Source organism: Sinocyclocheilus grahami, unplaced genomic scaffold, assembly GCF_001515645.1.
Source record: "Sinocyclocheilus grahami isolate Dianchi unplaced genomic scaffold, SAMN03320097.WGS_v1.1 scaffold186.1, whole genome shotgun sequence".
Taxonomy (NCBI): domain Eukaryota; kingdom Metazoa; phylum Chordata; class Actinopteri; order Cypriniformes; family Cyprinidae; genus Sinocyclocheilus; species Sinocyclocheilus grahami.
This window is the reverse complement of record NW_015505365.1, coordinates 130,750-146,908: the sequence shown is the minus strand read 5'-3', so window position 1 is coordinate 146,908 and position 16,159 is coordinate 130,750. Positions and strand designations below refer to the sequence as shown.

Genomic DNA, 16,159 nt, shown 5'->3' with positions numbered 1-16,159 from the left:
CAAATTGGGAAACATAAAATCCACATTTTATTTACTTATGAGATGCTTTGCGAAGCACATAGTTGTTCATTTTTAAATTATGTTTTAAAGTAAATGTGTTCAGAGACAGTAAATATATTTTGAAACGGGCTTTAATATTCCAAATTATTAGACTATTTTTCCAGCCTGCCCTCTGCATGTCAGTACTTATTTATTTTCAACAAATCACGAAATAACAAAACATTAAAATGACAAAAATACCACGTGAGATGCTGTTGTTTATGAGGAACAATGCACACCTTCCTGAGGACTACAAATGGTTGTGGTCAGTCTGTTGGCCCCACCCACTCATGCAAACCACCAATCACCTGGTCCTGACTTAATGCCAGTTCAGGCCTGCAGGAATCCAGACTACCAATCACCAAAACTCAGCCTGATGCTGTATGATATTGGATGCTGCTTGTTTGTAGACAGCGCTGGGTTGGTTTGGTTGGTGGTACACACAATAGACACAACAGTGTCTGTCTGTCTGTCTGTTTGTTTGTCTGTCTGTCTGTCTGTCTGTCCGTTTGTTTGTCTGTCTGTTCGTCCGTCCGTCCATCCGTCCGTCCGTCTGTCCGTTTGTCTGTCTGTCTGTCTGTCTGTCGGTCTGTCCGTTTGTTTGTCTGTCTGTGTGTCCATTTGTTTGTCTGTCTGTCTGTCTGTCTGTCTGTTTGTTTGTTTGTCTGTCTGTCTGTCCGTCCGTTCGTCCGTCTGTTTGTCTGTTTGTCTGTCTGTCCGTTTGTCTGTCTGTCTGTCTGTCTGTCTGTCTGTCTGTCTGTCTGTCTGTATGTCTGCCCGTTTGTTTGTTTGTTTGTCTGTCTGTCTGTCCGTTTGTTTGTCTGTCTGTCTGTCTGTCTGTCTGTCTGTCTGTCCGTTTGTTTGTTTGTCTGTTTGTCTGTCTGTCTGGCTGGCTGGCTGGCTTTCTCTTTCTTCAGACAGACCACGTTTCTGCTCCGCTACTGTACGACAGCAGATGAAAGCGGGCGGGGCCGGGGAGAAAGAGGGGCGGAGCAAACTACGAGGGTCCGGGAAAAAGTCAAACGGGAGGCGGTGCCTCAGTGTGTGCACAATCCACGCCTGGCCCGTCCTCCTCCAGACGGGCCCTCCCTCCCCCACCCCCTCGGGTCACCCGCTCTTGAGTTGGAGAGTCCTGGCTCCCGTTCGGCTCACAGTCCGGGCAACAGAGGAACACGGGAATGGACACAGAAGGGAGTCAGAGCAGCCTGTCGTCCTCCACGCAGGACTCCCCACACGACCCCTGGTAAAGCTTCCTCTCTGCGCGCTCCGCTCGGCTTTTCCTCGCGAACGGGAGATCTGTATATACATCTATTCATTTAAACCTGAGAGTTTTGGGACCAGGAGGAAAGAGACCACCGGAGACAAAAGACACAAGCGCGGGTTCCTTTACGAAAGAGCGAAAATGGAAACAATGTAACAGCCAGGAGCCTCACTGTTACATTGTTTCCATGTTCCCCCTTTCCAGGACGCGCGCTGTTACATTGTTTCCATCTGTTACAATTGGAAGTGTTACATTTTTCCAACACATTATGTTATTACATTCCATTTCGCTTTTTCAAACGGGGATGATCGAACTTGTTACTTTTTAACGGAGAGGAAAGAATCAGTTCTGCGTTCGGATTGGAAATAACGGCACCCATCCATCCATCATGGCCGAATTTCACTTTTCCACTTGATTTATTACGATTTTAGGGTGTTGATTACTGTATTTACACATGCACCAGTAATCAATCGCGTTTCAGAAGACTTTCAGATGTCTGACCTGACTCTCTTTTTCACCTTTCAGCAAAATGTTCGTCGGCGGGTTGAGCTGGCAGACGACACAAGGTGAGACACGCGTGATCTTCTGTCCTGCGTGCTACTTCCACAAAAAGTCTAATGCATGGGTTGCTGTGAGCTCGTAGGAGCATTTCTTCTTTCTATGATTGTTTGGTTAGAAACAGAAAGCAAATAGTTTCCGTGAATTCAAAGCACGAGCCTAATGCGTTATAGCTATATCGTTTACATAGGTGAATATTTATAGATCAATGGGCTGTTTTATCTTAAAACTTCTCTTGCAATACTTCCTCGAAAACTCCAGACGATATATATATATATAGTGAGCTGGTGGTGATTTGAGGTGAAAGCAAGGGCGCTATTGAGGAAGCACTGATGTGGTTGAATAAATGCAACATGCAGTGTGGAAAATCTCTGGTTGCATGCGCACTATGCATGCCTGTGTTGTTATTCAAATACTCAGCTTAGCTTAGAACATTATAATAAGAATGCTTACCAGAGCTTTATAATGAGCACTATTGTTGAGATGCAAAGTGGTCTCGGATGTGCAGTCTCAATGCTGATCTAGTAGCAGCAAGCTTTTTGTTGGAGGTACATCAAACATGATTTGCGTCACTAAACTGCTGTTATGAAATAAATGCATTGTGTTTTTCTTTCTCCAGAGGGGCTGAAGGAATACTTTTGTAAATTCGGCGAGGTGAAGGAGTGTATGGTGATGCGGGATCCGGTTACGAAGCGGTCGAGGTGAGGGGGAGGCGCGCGCACATCCGCTGCTGACTTGTTTGTTTGTGTGTTTGTAACTTAATTCTTATGCGTAATGTTATGCTGTTGCGCAGGGGGTTTGGATTTGTCACCTACGTAGACCAGACCGGTGTGGATAATGTTTTGGCCCAAAACAGACACGAGCTGGATTCAAAAACAGTGAGCTTTTTAATCGTTTTTTTATTATTCTGTATAGCAGTGATTTGTTTGTTTAACACATCATCGCATATAGTTGCACACAATCTAGAAAGAAGTAGTTCTGCATGCTCTATATGGGTCAGTATTTCATCACACCTGCATCAAGCTTATTCTTTGTTTTTGAAGCAGCTGCTTCATATTCTGCAGTTCTTAAGCACTTCGATCGGATGAATGCTTCTCGATGGTTTTCGTTTCCTAAGATCATTTTAACTCCACATGCACGAGGCGCGAGGTCCGTTCCAGCAGGTCTGCCACATGAAAGCGTTCTTTCGCGCTTTTCATCGTCATAGCAACCAGGGGAGCGAAACGGGGCAGAATCAAACTTTTCCAAATCTTCTAGGATTCGATCAACACTCCAAAAGCCTTGTGTAGATGCGTGCATATAAAGTTAGTTTTATTATTATTATTATTACAAAAATATATACCATGATTATGCTAATGCAATGGTATTCTTTGAAGTAGCATGCAGTACCAATTCACTATGTTTTCAAAATATCTCAGTATCACCATTACTAAACCAAAGACTTAGAGTCTTGTTTTTGTTTTAGATAATGTACTGCAGTCACATTTGAGACTTGTATTTAAGTGTGTTTCTAGTATTATTATTAATATGCATTAAAATGGTTTAGATATTCATCACAATCTAATAATTTGCATCATGTTTCTCAACTGGTTTTGCCTCGGAAGCCAGATTAAACCAGCTGCATAGATCAAGCAATATGCAAAATTATTAACATGACATTGGCTGAATAGGAAAATTGACCATGCATAATGCATAACCAACAGCTGAAGTGATTTACCAGCCAAACACATTAATATACAAATATACAAAATAAATGTTATATTAGCCATAGTGATGGTGAATTTGTAGTACTGTAAAGATTGATCGGACGCACAGCCTTTGACGTCAACAACAAAACATCACAAAATAGCTTTTTTGCTGTTATGACTATGCATGCTTGTATGCTTTAATTTTGTTATATTAGTTTTGCCTGATGTCTGTGATCCCCGATCAGAACAGATGTGTAACTCACCAGTTGAGAACCACCAATGTAAATGGCATGGAATAGTTTGAATATATGCTAATATATGTTTCAGAATACTTTAGCATTAATATGGCACAATTACCAAACCGTGGGGATTTTAATGGAAATGAAAGCGGCCTGTAAATCTATGAAACCTAATACATGTTGAGCTCCAGAACTTTTTGTCCAGTTTTGACCGCATTGCACAGAGTAGCGTGCTTGCTACTAGCTGTATTTGAATAAGTGCCCTGGTTGTGTTTGAATATGTGAGTCCTGGGACGTCACTGATGGTCCTTTGTCAGATCTGTGTGGGTGTGTCAGCAGACAAAACCAGAGCTTTACTACAGAGATGCCACAGACCCCTTAAAAGATGCGTGTGTTTGTGTATTTGTTTGTTGTAAAATTTGGGCTGTGTCGTGGCCTGTTCCCAGTCCTTTCACATTAAAGAATGAGGCTAGCCGAATCATGTTTATACGCATGTTTTTGCAAGAGTATTTACAACTATTGATGGTGACTTAAACACTACTGCTGCGTGGAGAGACTCAGCCTGGCAACACTTCAGTCTCTTGGGTTCGGTCGCCATGTGGGACTATCATCACCATGACAACATTGTTGGTTATATCCGAAAGTGTCACACACTCTTAAACACGCCCATTAACCGCTGTGACCCTCTATAACACTTGATGGTGTAGATGTGTAGAATAGTGCATGTGTACAATCTCTTTATTTTCTGTTTTGAAAAATCTATAGCATCAGTGTTGCATAATTCGTAGTTTGAAATGATTATGCAATTCAAGAAAAAGTCTAAAGTATTTTTCACTTTAATTCATGACGAAGAAGGCATGTATAAAGACAAGGTTTATTTTTAACAGTCGAGAGAAATTCTAGAATATAATACTTTGTGGCTTCAAGTCAACGTTTGCATGCAATCTGTTTTATTTTCGTAATGTGATGTATTAATTAGTGAATCTTATTAAAATTAGGGCCAGAATTGATCCTTTAGGAAATTGATGTTATTGAAAAAGTGGTTAGAAATGATAACTAGAAAAAGTTAGTTTTTTTCTTCAATAACGTGTCTACACTGTAAAAAAATAAAAAATAAATCTGTAGTTTTTACAAAATAATTTTGGCAGCTGTGCTTGCCAGAATAATTTTGTAAAAAATACAGTAAAATTGTAAAAAAATTTACAGAACAAGCTGTAAATTCTACAGTATAAAACTGTAATGTACAAACAAGAAACAATTCAACAATGGACACTGCTACTAAAATCTGTTTTGTATCTTTAACATAAATTGACAACCGGTAAAATAGAAAGGTGGTAAAAGAGACAGCAATATGAAGAATCTGTTCATCACAAGTAGCTTTTCCACAATCTGAAGTATATTCTAATATATAGAAGGAGTCATTCACACAAACACTAAACACCATCATGGTAACACATGACACTTAAATAATTCAATAAACATTCATTAAACAACAGAAGATGTACATAACTGATAACAAACATGACAAAACTATTAAGAAACATGATTACTTAAACAAAATACTTTCAAATGTGGAGTGTCATGCAGGGAATTCTGGGAATATCAGTTTACAGTTTTTTACTGTAAATTATATGTTGATTTGTTTTTTTTTTTACTTCTAATAATTGTACAGTTAACAGCATTTTACTGTAAAATTACATAAAATATCTGGTTTACCTGTATATAGTACAGGAACTTACTGTTAACCTATCAACATTTTGTTTTTACAGTATTTTACAGTTAAAATTACACTCATTTTTTTATAGTGTATTAAGTAAATATAATACTAATTTATGTCTAAGGTCTCGTGAATTGTGCTGGTGTTCGTATTAGACAACAACTACATTACATTACTATCCAAACTTACATTACTGTTCAAAAGTTTGGGGTCAGTTTGATATTTTTTTTATATATATAAATTGAAACGTTTGTTTGGTAAAGATGCATTCAATTATCAAAAGTGACAGTAAAGACATTTTAAATGGTTCAAAAGTTATTTGTTTCAAATAAATGCTGCTGTTTTGAACTTTCGGGTTTGAAGCATGAAATGAAGCGTTTTCAACATTGATGATAATAAGGAATGTTTTCTAAACAGCAAATCAGCATATTAGAATGATTTCTGAAGGATCATGTGACACTGAAGACTGGAGTAATGATGCTGAAAATTCAGCTTTGATCATTGGAATAAAATAGTTATTTGAAATTTTAATAATATTTCACAATATAAAAACATGTTGATTCTGATAGCTGTGATGTAAATCTCCATTACAGGTAGCCTATACAGCAAAGCTCTGTTTTCTGTGCTGCGATGCAAAGGCTAATCAGTGTGTTAATTGTGTATTGATGGGTTTGAATGGCCTTTTCGTATGGTATTTGAGGCTCTGTTGTGTTAATGTTTTGGTGGGGTTGCTGAGGGTTATTAGGTCACTCCAGTGGGGTCTGAAATGCTGCGTGGGGAGGGATTCGCAAAAACAGGAAGCAATTTTGATAGATAAGACTATTGTGCTCCTCGTCCACTTCAGCTGCATTTTGAGATTCCAGCAGAACTGCAGAGGAATCGTCAACAGTCTGCAACGCAGATGGCAGTATGTGCTGTTTTATTTGATATTTGATGTGGTACTGTAAAGTTTTGCATGTAACAGTAAAGTGTTTACATGCCGTCCACATTTTCAGTCCTTCTGTAGTCTTTTCTGGGTGTTTGCCTATTCTTTGCATTTGCCATCCATGCGAGGAGCTGAAAAGAAGATATTGTGAAAGGGTCCGTGTTGAAAACAGAAAGAATGTGCCATGCTGAGAGTGTTTTTTCATGCTATCGGTCCTCAGAAAAACGAGAACCAGAAGATAGGCTGGTAGAGGGGTGTCTGAGCTCTGGAAACGAGAGGTCATATTGTCAAATCTCATAAAAATAAGGTTAAATTACAAAACACATGACAGAATGTGCCTTTGCCGTGTGCAAACTATGTGAGAGTTTTATTTGTGTGTTTTAAAAAAAACTGAGCTGTATCATAACCCTGTAAAGACTGACATATGCATAACAGTCAAGAGAAATGGAATGGAATTGAAATGGAACAGTTTTTTTTACTTTTAGACAAAATCTTTAAAAAAAAAAAATCTAAAAAAGGTTTGCATATGTGGTTTTTGTTGAGTATCATATTTGATACATCAGGCTTTTATGCCTCATATAGCATGATATAGTGAGAATATAAGGGGAATAAAACACCTGAATTTATTCTAAGGCCCAAACTGAGCAAAAATATGCAATTTGGTGCAGTTACTAATATTTATATGGCCAGAAAGCAAGTTAAGATTCAGCTTTTAATGTAAATCAATGAGATCTTTATAACAGTGTAACAGACTACTGACATAAAATCTCCCAATAATGTCTTAATAAGGTAATATTTAAAAGCTTTATGATCAAAGCTCTGTAGTTTCTAAACATATAATGCAATGCAATACAATGATGATTGAGAGATGACCAAATAAATGTTCCTCAAATGTCTGATGATCATATTTGATCCTCACATTTCAACACGATTTTTCTAAAAATGATCTATGAATAATCAAGTAAAACAAAGTTGCTTCAGTCCAGTAAGTGTTAAAGTCCCCATGAAATCAAAATGAAAGTTTTTTGGGTGTTAGTATCAATATGTTAGTCTTAAGGTTATCTATAAGGCAGTGTGCTCCAAAACAGTGACAAAATTCACATTTAGAAGATATAAGCATTCAAAGCTTTCAGTTCGTCACTTCCGCCAAAATGGCTCAATGATTTTTTTTGATGTCACATCGTACTTCAGCTTCTCATCAAACTTTCTGTCCAATCACATGCTCTCTTGAATCTGAAGCGCCCGCCCCCTTCTCTAACGGAGGGAAGACAGGAAGTGTGCGGATCCATCTGCAAGGCTTTATTCGCAAGAGACGTGGTCAAAAACAGGCATAGGTCAGACAATGGCAAACAGGTAATCTGATGGCAAGGCAAGAGGGATAATCCAGGTTCAAGGCAAAGGTCCAGGCAAGGGCGAACAGTATCCAATTGGGCGAGACTCGAGGGATAATCCAGGTACACAGGCAGTGATCAGAACACGGGGAAACAGACAAGGTAAGATGATGTAAACAAGGAAAAACAAGACACAAGGCTCGGTAAGGCAGCTAACACTAGGGGAGTGGAAAATGCAGAACAATACACGAGACTAAAACAGAAAACACGGAATGGCTCGGTAAGTCAGCTAACACTAGGGGAGTGAAAAACGCTAGACAATACTCGGCGATCTGAACAGGAACTGAGTGGGTGTTAAATACAGTGAGTAATGGCTCTCAGGTGAGCGAGTAATTAGTGAAGGCTGTGTGATCAGTGAATTCAGCTGTGTAAGTGCAATGGATGATGGGAACTGTAGTCCGGAGTGACATGTAACAGCCTGTGTAGTGTGAGAGTCAATGTAATGGTAGAGTGACCTCTACTGGCAATCGGCCGGAAGGCCACGGACCGGATTCGTGACACATACACTATAAAATAACCACTGAAGCCGCGACTGAAATCGGTCACTTGTCCACAGAATTAGTATTTTCTGTACAGTGAATGGCACGTAGTACATTATATAGGGGACAGGGAACGATACAAACAGTGTAAATATGCTTTCCATTGAGGGAAAAAAAGAAGCCTGGTTTGGCGCTGTGTCACGCTAACCACCGCACCGCACACACACTCTGCTCCGGTCCAGAGACACGCTAGCACAGAGCGTATCACATGCACGAGTCGCCGCAGACAACAAAATGTATCGGAGCTATTTGAATTCTACACAGAATTCTATATTTTATAGCAATATGGATGAGATTGTGGTTGGCATACCCTGTCAAATGCGGCTTTACGGAGCTCAATGGCTCTGAACGGCTCTAGCCCAAGCTGTGATATAAACAAACGCTATTGGCTATTTTAAAAAGGGGCGTGGCTGCTTGATATGTCCCGCCCTGTCTTCCTGTTTCAGTTCAAATGACGTCAACACATAGAGTAACGCTGCATGTTTCTAAGCATTTCAGGGGACCTTTAAATTTGAAATATTACTAACAATATAAACGACATTCTTACACTCTAAAAAATGCTGGGTTAAATACACCCAGCACTGGGTTGTATGTAACCCAGCATTTTTTAGAGTGTACATTTACTTTATGAAAACCATTGAAGATTTCCCAGCAAAAAGACACGTCAACCACAAGCTAAAGCTGGACATTTGTATAGTTACACTAAAAGGTCTTTTACTGGCTAAAAAAGTATAAACTTTCAATCAGACGACATACGAATGTAGTAGATTGTGAACAACAGGTTTTTCAGCAAAATTGTAATTCTGTTGATAATCTAAATGCCCAAGACATTTGCATATCAAATATGATACAGTAGGCATTAAAGAGTTAAGAAACGGTTGTACATAGTCTTGTGTAAAATGGATGTTTGACTATATTTTTTTAACTGCTTGCCTGTGTAAAACTTGCCACAGTGATGCCAGGGTGTTATTGGTGGTTGCCAAGGTGTTGTTAAATGGTTGCTAAGACATTCTAAGTGGTTTTTAGCAAGTTTAAGCAATGTAGTTATTCCGGATGGTTGCTATAGGTGGTTGTTTACTGAGTCTATAGTATAAACAGTGTAGGACAGCTCTGTTTAACATTTAGGGTATATTTAGTAATGCATTAGCAAAGACTACTAGTAATAGCATGCATTTCTTCCATTTGTTTTAAATATGTAAACAAGATCAATGCAATATAAAAAAAACAAACGGGAGCAAGTGCAAATGTGAATTATCTAGCTGATCCACATCTGTCAAATAAAGTTAGTTTGGCTCAATATTTGAACAAGTGCTTTAATTAAACATATTTGTGTAGCAAAAGCGATTATAAACTGCTGCTTAATAAACAAATTTGCAATGAACACATAAGCAATTTGTCTGTTCATTCATTCCTGAAATTGCTTTTTCGGTTTTATTGCACATTCAGCCATGTAGTTACAAGTTGAATCGATCATACAGTGATCAAATCTGCTAGACTCAATGATTATTTATTCTTGATGGATGCGTTTGGTGGAAAAGAGCTGCTGTTTTGATAGAAATACACACAAAAATTAAAGCATTGTAAAGAACGTATGTCTCTTTATAGCTTGTGGCTTCATGTGTTTATGTATTTAACTCTGCTTTTAACATGCAATGCTTGTGCATAATATGCTTTTTTACGGACAATTTTAGCTTTTTAAAAGTTTTCAGTTTGTAATTCAATGCTAGAGACAGTCCTGCATTGTGCATCGTGGAGAACTGGCACAAGGACACTTGAAATGGTTTGGATGAGAGTCCCGCTGGAGGCCTTGAGTGCGTCATTGACGTGTACGAGTGTGTGTGACGGTTTAGCGGTAGATTCTGGAGATTAGCTCTCAAATGCTGACGGCATGACGAGGTGCTGGCTGCGGGATGGAGGGAAAGAGAGAGAGAGAGAATTCTCTGACCGTAATTAGTATGGATCGCCAAAGCAACTAATCGGATTGAGGGAAACAAACTGGATTGCATTTCCGATGTAGCTACATGGCTGAAGCCAAAGCCTCTCCTGAGATTTTGCATCGTGTCAGCACACACACACACACACACACACACACTCACCTTTGTTCCATCTTGGTCACGGTGTGGGGTTGTTGAGCCTCATTAACGAGCATCGTTAGCTAATTGCTTTGCCATTGTTCACTCATGCACAGTGACCTTGATGGCCCAGTCCCATATACAACAGCAGTTCACAATCAAACACCTTTAGTTTTAACGTAGTGGTGCAGTGATATATAAATATTTGCCTATGCTGATAATGTCTGTTTTGTATAAATTGGTTTATACATGTTCTACTTAAACAACAAAGGATTTTTCCTTTTCTACCATCACTGTTATGTTGCTCACTACTAATATTCCTTGTAAAGCAGCTTAGGAATAATATTGCTGTATATAAAAAACCCCAAAACAAAACGTATTATCATTGATATTATGTATGGCCAAAATTATAGGTACTACCATTAACACAAAGGTAAATCACTTCCACAGAAATGTGGCATCAAAACATTAAAATATACAGTATAAAATATTGATAACTGTTTACTATTCTTGAAACCTTTTATTATTTTAACCTTAAAAAAAGAAATAAAAAGGTATTACATTTATATATATATATATATATATACAGTTAATGAAAAGCACTTTCAAAAAATATAACAATATAATATTTAACATATTTAATGAATAAAAATTATAATTATTATTAATAAAATATAATATTATTATCAAAATATATTATTAATATATAATTCCTTTGTATAATATATTACATAGATTTGATATAGATTTGTATTTATATATAAATGTTTGAAGGCTATGTCTAGTCTAATTTATAATACATTAGATTTTTAAATAAAATATACTTATTTTATACATTTATTTATAAATATGTAAATATATTCTTTATAAATCAAATGAAATTCTATATATATATACACATTGATTATATAATATAGAATTTCATTTGTGATAACTGTTTACTATTCTTGAAACCTTTTATTATTTTAACCTTAAAAAAAGAAATAAAAAGGTATTACATTTATATATATATATATATATATACAGTTAATGAAAAGCACTTTCAAAAAATATAACAATATAATATTTAACATATTTAATGAATAAAAATTATAATTATTATTAATAAAATATAATATTATTATCAAAATATATTATTAATATATAATACCTTTGTATAATATATTACATAGATTTTATATTAACAATATAATATTTAACATATTTAATGAATAAAAATTATAATTATTATTAATAAAATATAATATTATTATCAAAATATATTATTAATATATAATTCCTTTGTATAATATATTACATAGATTTGATATAGATTTGTATTTATATATAAATGTTTGAAGGCTATGTCTAGTCTAATTTATAATACATTAGATTTTTAAATAAAATATACTTATTTTATACATTTATTTATAAATATGTAAATATATTCTTTATAAATCAAATGAAATTCTATATATATATACACATTGATTATATAATATAGAATTTCATTTGATTTATTTATTTATACATATGCATATATATATATACACACACACACACACACACATATATATATATTCAAATTAATAATTTTTTGAAAACCTTGATATTATTTGCTTTCAGTTTTAGCCTAGTCATACAGATGCAAATCTACTATGTGATACAACATTACAGTATAAAGTCTAACAGCTTTCCTCATAATTATGATTTTGTTTTACGGTTATGTTCTTTAATGGTATTTATGTTTTTATGTCCAGTAAATGGCTTAGTAAAAGTAAAAGCACATCATTCAAGAAGCTCAAACTGCAGGATGCTGAACTCGCCGAGTTTTAATATTTGACAATATTTGTTCAAATCAACTAACTATAATCACTCATTATTTGAGTGGCAATAGTGATGCTTAACTTAATGTAAATTAAATTGAAAGTGTAGGCCTACATGAGCTCTTGTGTGTGTAAAGTGATGTGGAAGCAGATGTAAAGAGTGAATATGAAGTATACTTGGTTTAGTTGATTGATGACTGTGTGGAGTAAAGGGCAGTGTGTGTGTGTGTGTGTGTGTGTGTGTGCTCAGGAGGGGGTGGACCTCTCTCCGTCCCATCTGTTTGGGGTTCATCTTTGTCCTCATAATTAATGAAAGCGGAGGGGGCTTCCTGGCACACACACACACACACACACACACACACACACACACACAAACAATCAACACCCTCAGCTTTTCACTAGCAGGTTTTGTTTTAGCTGAATTGCTCCCTCTCTCTCTCTCTCTTTCTTCTCCTTTGTTGTTTTCATTCACTTTTTTGTCTTTGCTGATTAATTCGCCCTCACCCTTTCCTCTCTCTCGCTCTCTCTCTCTCTCTATCTGTTTTCCCCGTATCTCCTCCCTCTCGGCTCGGAGCAGAGATTGGATGTTGGGATAGGCTTTGCCTGCCCTCAGGCCTGAAAAGAGGATTGTCTCGCTGAATGTTTGGAAACAGATCTGTTCCAGTAACCTGTAAAAAGAGTAGCCTTTGACAACACACACACGCACTTGTGTTTCTATCAGTTTGTTCTCTCGGTCTGATAGCAAAAACTGTAGCAGTGTCAAATCTGACCTCATTTTGGATTCCGTAAAGTTTTGGTTATTCTCGGATGTTGTGATGTTTTGAAGGAAACAGAATGTTCAAATATCTAACCCAACAGTATGTTCATATATTTTTAAACCTCTAACCATAGGAATGAAACTTTTACTATTAAATTTCACCATTTTAAATGATTCTTCAAATTATACAGCCTTTTAAGAAGAGCCTTTTAGATTTAACTATCTAAACTATCGGACATTACACTAAAATAACACACAGAACGCCTTATTTACTGCATAGCAACGCCTTGGCAACCATCCACAACATCCTTGCATCACAGAGGATTATTCCAAAAGTCACTGTTTTGCTCAGATAATATTGAAATCTAGTTGTACTGTAGTTATCTGGCACAGTCAAATATAATGTGCTTTTACCTTTGTATTCGTCAAAGAATTCTAAAAAGAAAATGTATCATGCTTTCCACAAAAAATAGATGCAGCATAAACTGTTGTCAGCATTTATAATCAGAAATGTTTCTTGAGCAGCAAATCAGCATATTAGAATGATTTCTGAAGATCATGTGACACTGAAGACTGGAGGAATGATGCTGAAAATTCAGCTTTGCATCAAAGGAATAAATTACATTTGAAAATATATTCAAATAAAAAACAGTTACTTTACATAGTAATAATTTTTTAACAATATTACTGTTTTTATTTTATTCTTTTATTTTATTTGTGATCAGATAAATCTAGCTGTGGTGAGCATATAGACATATATAAAAGTAAAAAAATCCTACTAACCCCAAACTTTTCAACAGTAGTGTGAAGAAAATGTAACTACTAGATAAATTGACAGTAATGTTAACCTACTTATAGTCCATCAAAAAGAAAAAAACCCCAGAGGATTTCACATTAAAAATCACTTTAAATGACTGTAAAGATAACCAGCGCTTTACAGAATCCTGTGAAAAATGAGGTTAAATGATGGTGGTGCACGAGTGACACTGTTTCATTGTGAGACTGACATTTTATATCATGTTTTTGTGTCTGTTTGGTATTTTTGGTGCACAGGTTGGGACGAGGTTTGGAATCAAAAGGTGACTATGAGTGTAGAGTTGAAATCATAGTACTAAACCATAGACACCGGCAAGATCACGATCATAGAGTCTTGCTGGAGTGCACTAATATTTCGCTACTGTATGCTAGCAGCACATATGAATCTAGCTGGTGTAGAAGGTCATTTAGATCAATGGCAGTGCATAACTGCATGGCATGGGGTGGCTAGAGACGGTTATAGAATTAGGATGGCGATAGTCTGGTCTAGTGGGGTTAAATGAAAATCTGCTGATTTCTGTTGATTGTTTCTTAATGCTGAATTATATAAACAATTTAGACCCTCCAGATTTTCAGGATTATGATCATGTATGGTTCACTAGTTAAAGGCACAATATGTAATTTTCGCCGCTAGAGGGCGCATATTCAAAATAAACAAATAGACAAAGGCGTAGTTTGATGACGCAGTCACTGAGTGTGGAATCATGGGAGTTGTGTTCTTCATCCCCACAGCCGACGCAATCCGACTGGACTCGGCAGATATCATGTTCATGGATGAGCTTATGATTTATTAACGTAGTAGAATGAAGCAGGGTGAGGCTGAAAGCCGTCGAAGCGAAACGAGGCGCTGAACGAGCGCGACACACGGCTCGAAAGCAGCGAAGCTTTTACTATGCCCCAGTCGAGCGCTTCCGCTGCTTCCGGTCGTGCGTATGTGGGGTAAAGCAGTGGAGCTTTTATTATGCCACAGTCGAGCGCTTCCGCTCCTTCCGGTCGTGTGTATGTGGGGTAAAGCAGCGGAGCTTTTATTATGCCACAGTCGAGCGCTTCTGCTCCTTCCGGTCGTGTGTATGTGGGTAAAGCAGCACTGTTTTATCATATTAGATACATTTGAAAGTTCTGTTATAATGCTACTCTGTGCGGTCGTCACCGGTCTATTAAAACGCACAACATATTAAAAGCGTCTTTGGTGTTTCCATGTTTTCTACAAAACAAAACCGGAAATCGAGGGGTTATGACGTCATTGGCAGGCCAAACTATAGACACGATCCGTGTCACTAGTTAAAATTGCTTATTTCTCTGGATTTAAACATTCTTCGAAACATTTGGGATAATGTAAGTACACAAGTCAGCAAAATATATAACACTGTTCTAGTGATTTTTGGATATTTTAATAAAAAAATCGTACATATTGTGCCTTTAATATTAAAAGTTCTGTGACGTTTTCTTTTTTTAAAGTGTTTCTTTAATTTAAGTTATATCTTTAGGAATCTGTTATGATTGCAAATTTTTCCGTTTTTAAGTCTACTGTAAATCTTATGGTTTAACTCCAGTCTGCAATAACTGCAAATGAATCCTGATCCCCCCCACCACTTTCAGTAATTTGTTTCCTTGTCATGTTTGCTGATTGATTTCATTGTGCTCAGGAAACATAGCTTTGAGTAACAGACATAAAGTTTTACTGTTCTCAATAAATTGGAAGCATCTGTACTCACAAACAATTCGAATTTCACTGTTTTCAAAATGCATTGATTGTTTTTTCTTTAATTTCTTAACAAACAGTGTTTCGGCAGGTCTTCACCATTCACCATTTCACAAAATAAGGCCTTAAAAGGTTTTAAAACAGAACAGAAAGTCTTAAAGGGGTCAAATGATGCTTTTTTAAAGATCATTATTTTGTGTATTTGGTGTAACAGAATATGTTGACATACTTTAATGTTCAAAAAACACATTATTTTTCAAATACTGTACATTAATGTAAGTCCTCTATGCCCTGCCTCTCTCAAACGCTTCGTTTTCTACAAAGTCCCTCCTTCCAACAAGCGCAGTCTGCTCTGCTCTGATTGGCCAGCTGACCCAGTGCATTGTGATTGGCCCGAACACCGCAAGCACTCGTTGGAAATGTAACGCCCCTTACCATAATCGCGAGCTTCATCTTTCAAAATAAATGTAAAGACAGTAAATAATGTCATTCGTTTTACCATCAGTTCAAGCCCGAAAGGGCAACAGACACAGTAATGATGCAGTACACAAACCGCGGTTAAGACAGCTGACTCTACTGTGATGTGACTCTCTCTCTCTCGCGCGCACACACACACACAATGCGCAAAACTCCGCATTTGAACAGTCAAT

At 36.8% G+C, this 16,159-nt stretch overlaps 1 protein-coding gene across 1 annotated transcript in view; it reads left to right on the top strand.

Moving 5' to 3' along the window:
* The first annotated feature begins 1,098 nt into the window (after nt 1-1,098).
* The window catches only part of LOC107594565 (RNA-binding protein Musashi homolog 1-like), a 40,093-nt gene continuing 25,032 nt past the window's right edge, over nt 1,099-16,159 (top strand). The window contains exons 1-4 of the mRNA XM_016284657.1: nt 1,099-1,282; nt 1,826-1,866; nt 2,478-2,559; nt 2,652-2,736. Of these exons, the coding sequence (XP_016140143.1) occupies nt 1,218-1,282; nt 1,826-1,866; nt 2,478-2,559; nt 2,652-2,736 (273 nt within the window). The 5' untranslated portion in view covers nt 1,099-1,217. The remainder of the gene's footprint in view (nt 1,283-1,825; nt 1,867-2,477; nt 2,560-2,651; nt 2,737-16,159) is intronic.